Source organism: Pongo abelii, chromosome 14 (genome assembly GCF_028885655.2).
Source record: "Pongo abelii isolate AG06213 chromosome 14, NHGRI_mPonAbe1-v2.0_pri, whole genome shotgun sequence".
Taxonomy (NCBI): Eukaryota; Metazoa; Chordata; class Mammalia; order Primates; family Hominidae; genus Pongo; species Pongo abelii.
Window position 1 is genome coordinate 52,263,545 of NC_071999.2, and position 1,782 is coordinate 52,265,326.

A 1,782-nucleotide genomic window follows, 5' to 3' on the forward strand; every position below is an offset into this window, starting at 1 on the left:
TCCAGTGAAAATGTCTTTCAGGAATGAAGGAGAAATAAAGGCATTCTCATATGAAATAGAATTAAGAGAATTTGTTACTAGCAAACCTATGCTAATATAATTGTTAAAGGAAATTCTTAAAACAGAAAATTAGAAAGAAAAGTATTTTGGAACATCATGAAGGGAGGAAGAACAATGAAAGGAGGAAAAGATGGGAAATACAATAGACTTTTATTATCCCCTTAAGTTTCTAAATTATGTTTGATGATTGTGATGAAAATGACAATCATCGCTCTACTATCTGGCACCCCTGGACCCATGACCCACCAACCCAATAATCAGTCAGACTCTTGCATGTGCCATGTCTGGTTCCTCCAGTGTAACCACTTTCTCCTATGAAAAAAAGTGGTTCAACAGCTCTGGCTGGAGCCAAGGCTTAACAGTGTAAACATTTCCCAGGCAGCTGCAGACTTGGAACAATTCTGTCTGCAGAATGTTCAACAAGACAGACCTCTGCTGACTGGAGTATCTTCAAGTATGAATCCCTTCAGACCCCAGAAGGTCTGTTCCTTTTCGTAGTAAAATGAATCTTTCAAAGGTTTCCCAAACTATTTCTCATGAACCAGTGAATATTCAAGAGCACTAAACTTGAAGCACGTACAAAAGCTTATGCCTGTAATACATGTGCCATAATACGCAGACGTTTACTTTTATCAATCCTTAATGTCTACCTCTCCAAATTTCCGTGAATTTCTATTTCACAAGTTAATTGTATTATATACACTGGCAGAAACAAACAATAAAATACTTAGTATAAAAATGACAATATTGTCTGATGAGATTTTCAATGTATATAGAGAAAATATATAAGATCTTTGTATGATTAATGAGAAAGATTAAAAGGACTTAAAGGAGAGGTGTGATTTCTAAATTTTATTCATAATGGTAAAAAGTCAACACCAATATACTGTAATAAGTTATGTTTCTATAATGTAATATCTATAGCAACCACTAAAAAATACACACAAAAAGATCTAAAAAATTACAAAAGTAAAACTACAGAAAAGTAAAAATTAAATTCCAAAAAATTCAAGTAGCCTACAGGAAGGCAGAAAAAAAACAGAAAAGGAAAAACAGAGGAAACAAGCAGAACAAGAAATATGTCAGATATATCAATAATTACATAACATTAATAATTTAAATATACCAACTAAAAGGCAGATTGGCCAAGTGAGGAGGATAAGACTCACTACATGTTTTTTAGTCTCTAGGTTTATTTATTGAGTTTGCTGCATTTCTTTAGCACCATTCATATTTCACAGTACTTTCATATATTCATAGCACTATGAATTTAATATATTCATAGTACTCCCAAAGTTCCTACTTTCCTCTGTTTACTTTTTGAAAAATTTTTTAATTTTTGTGGGTACATTTCTGTGGGTATTGCATGCCTGGATCAAAACATTTTTTATGTACTCTATAAACACCTACCATGTACCCACAAAAATTCAAAATATATACCTACTTTTTACATCATGTAAAATACTATTTTTTGATGTAAAAAAAAGTTTTTTTTTTTTACATTTTACATCATGTAAAAAATATTTTACATGATGTAAAATAGGGTATCCATTCCCTTGAGTATTTATCCATATTTCATATATTCATAGTATTCCCAAAGGTCCTACTTTCCTCTCTTTACTTTTTGAAAAAAGTTTTTATTTTAATTTTTGTGGGTATATTTTTTTGGGTATTGCATGCCTGTATCAAAACATCTTGTCTACTCTATAAATATATACACAT

The 1,782-nt window shown here is 31.1% G+C and overlaps 1 protein-coding gene across 1 annotated transcript; it reads left to right on the forward strand.

Annotated features, from left to right (window-relative positions):
• The first annotated feature begins 340 nt into the window (after positions 1–340).
• LOC112128563 (guanine nucleotide-binding protein G(I)/G(S)/G(O) subunit gamma-5-like) lies at positions 341–582 on the forward strand. The gene is given in 2 exon segments (XM_054529570.1): positions 341–370; positions 373–582. Coding segments are annotated over 2 exon segments (216 nt in total). The 3' UTR covers positions 559–582.
• The last annotated feature ends 1,200 nt before the right edge of the window (positions 583–1,782 follow it).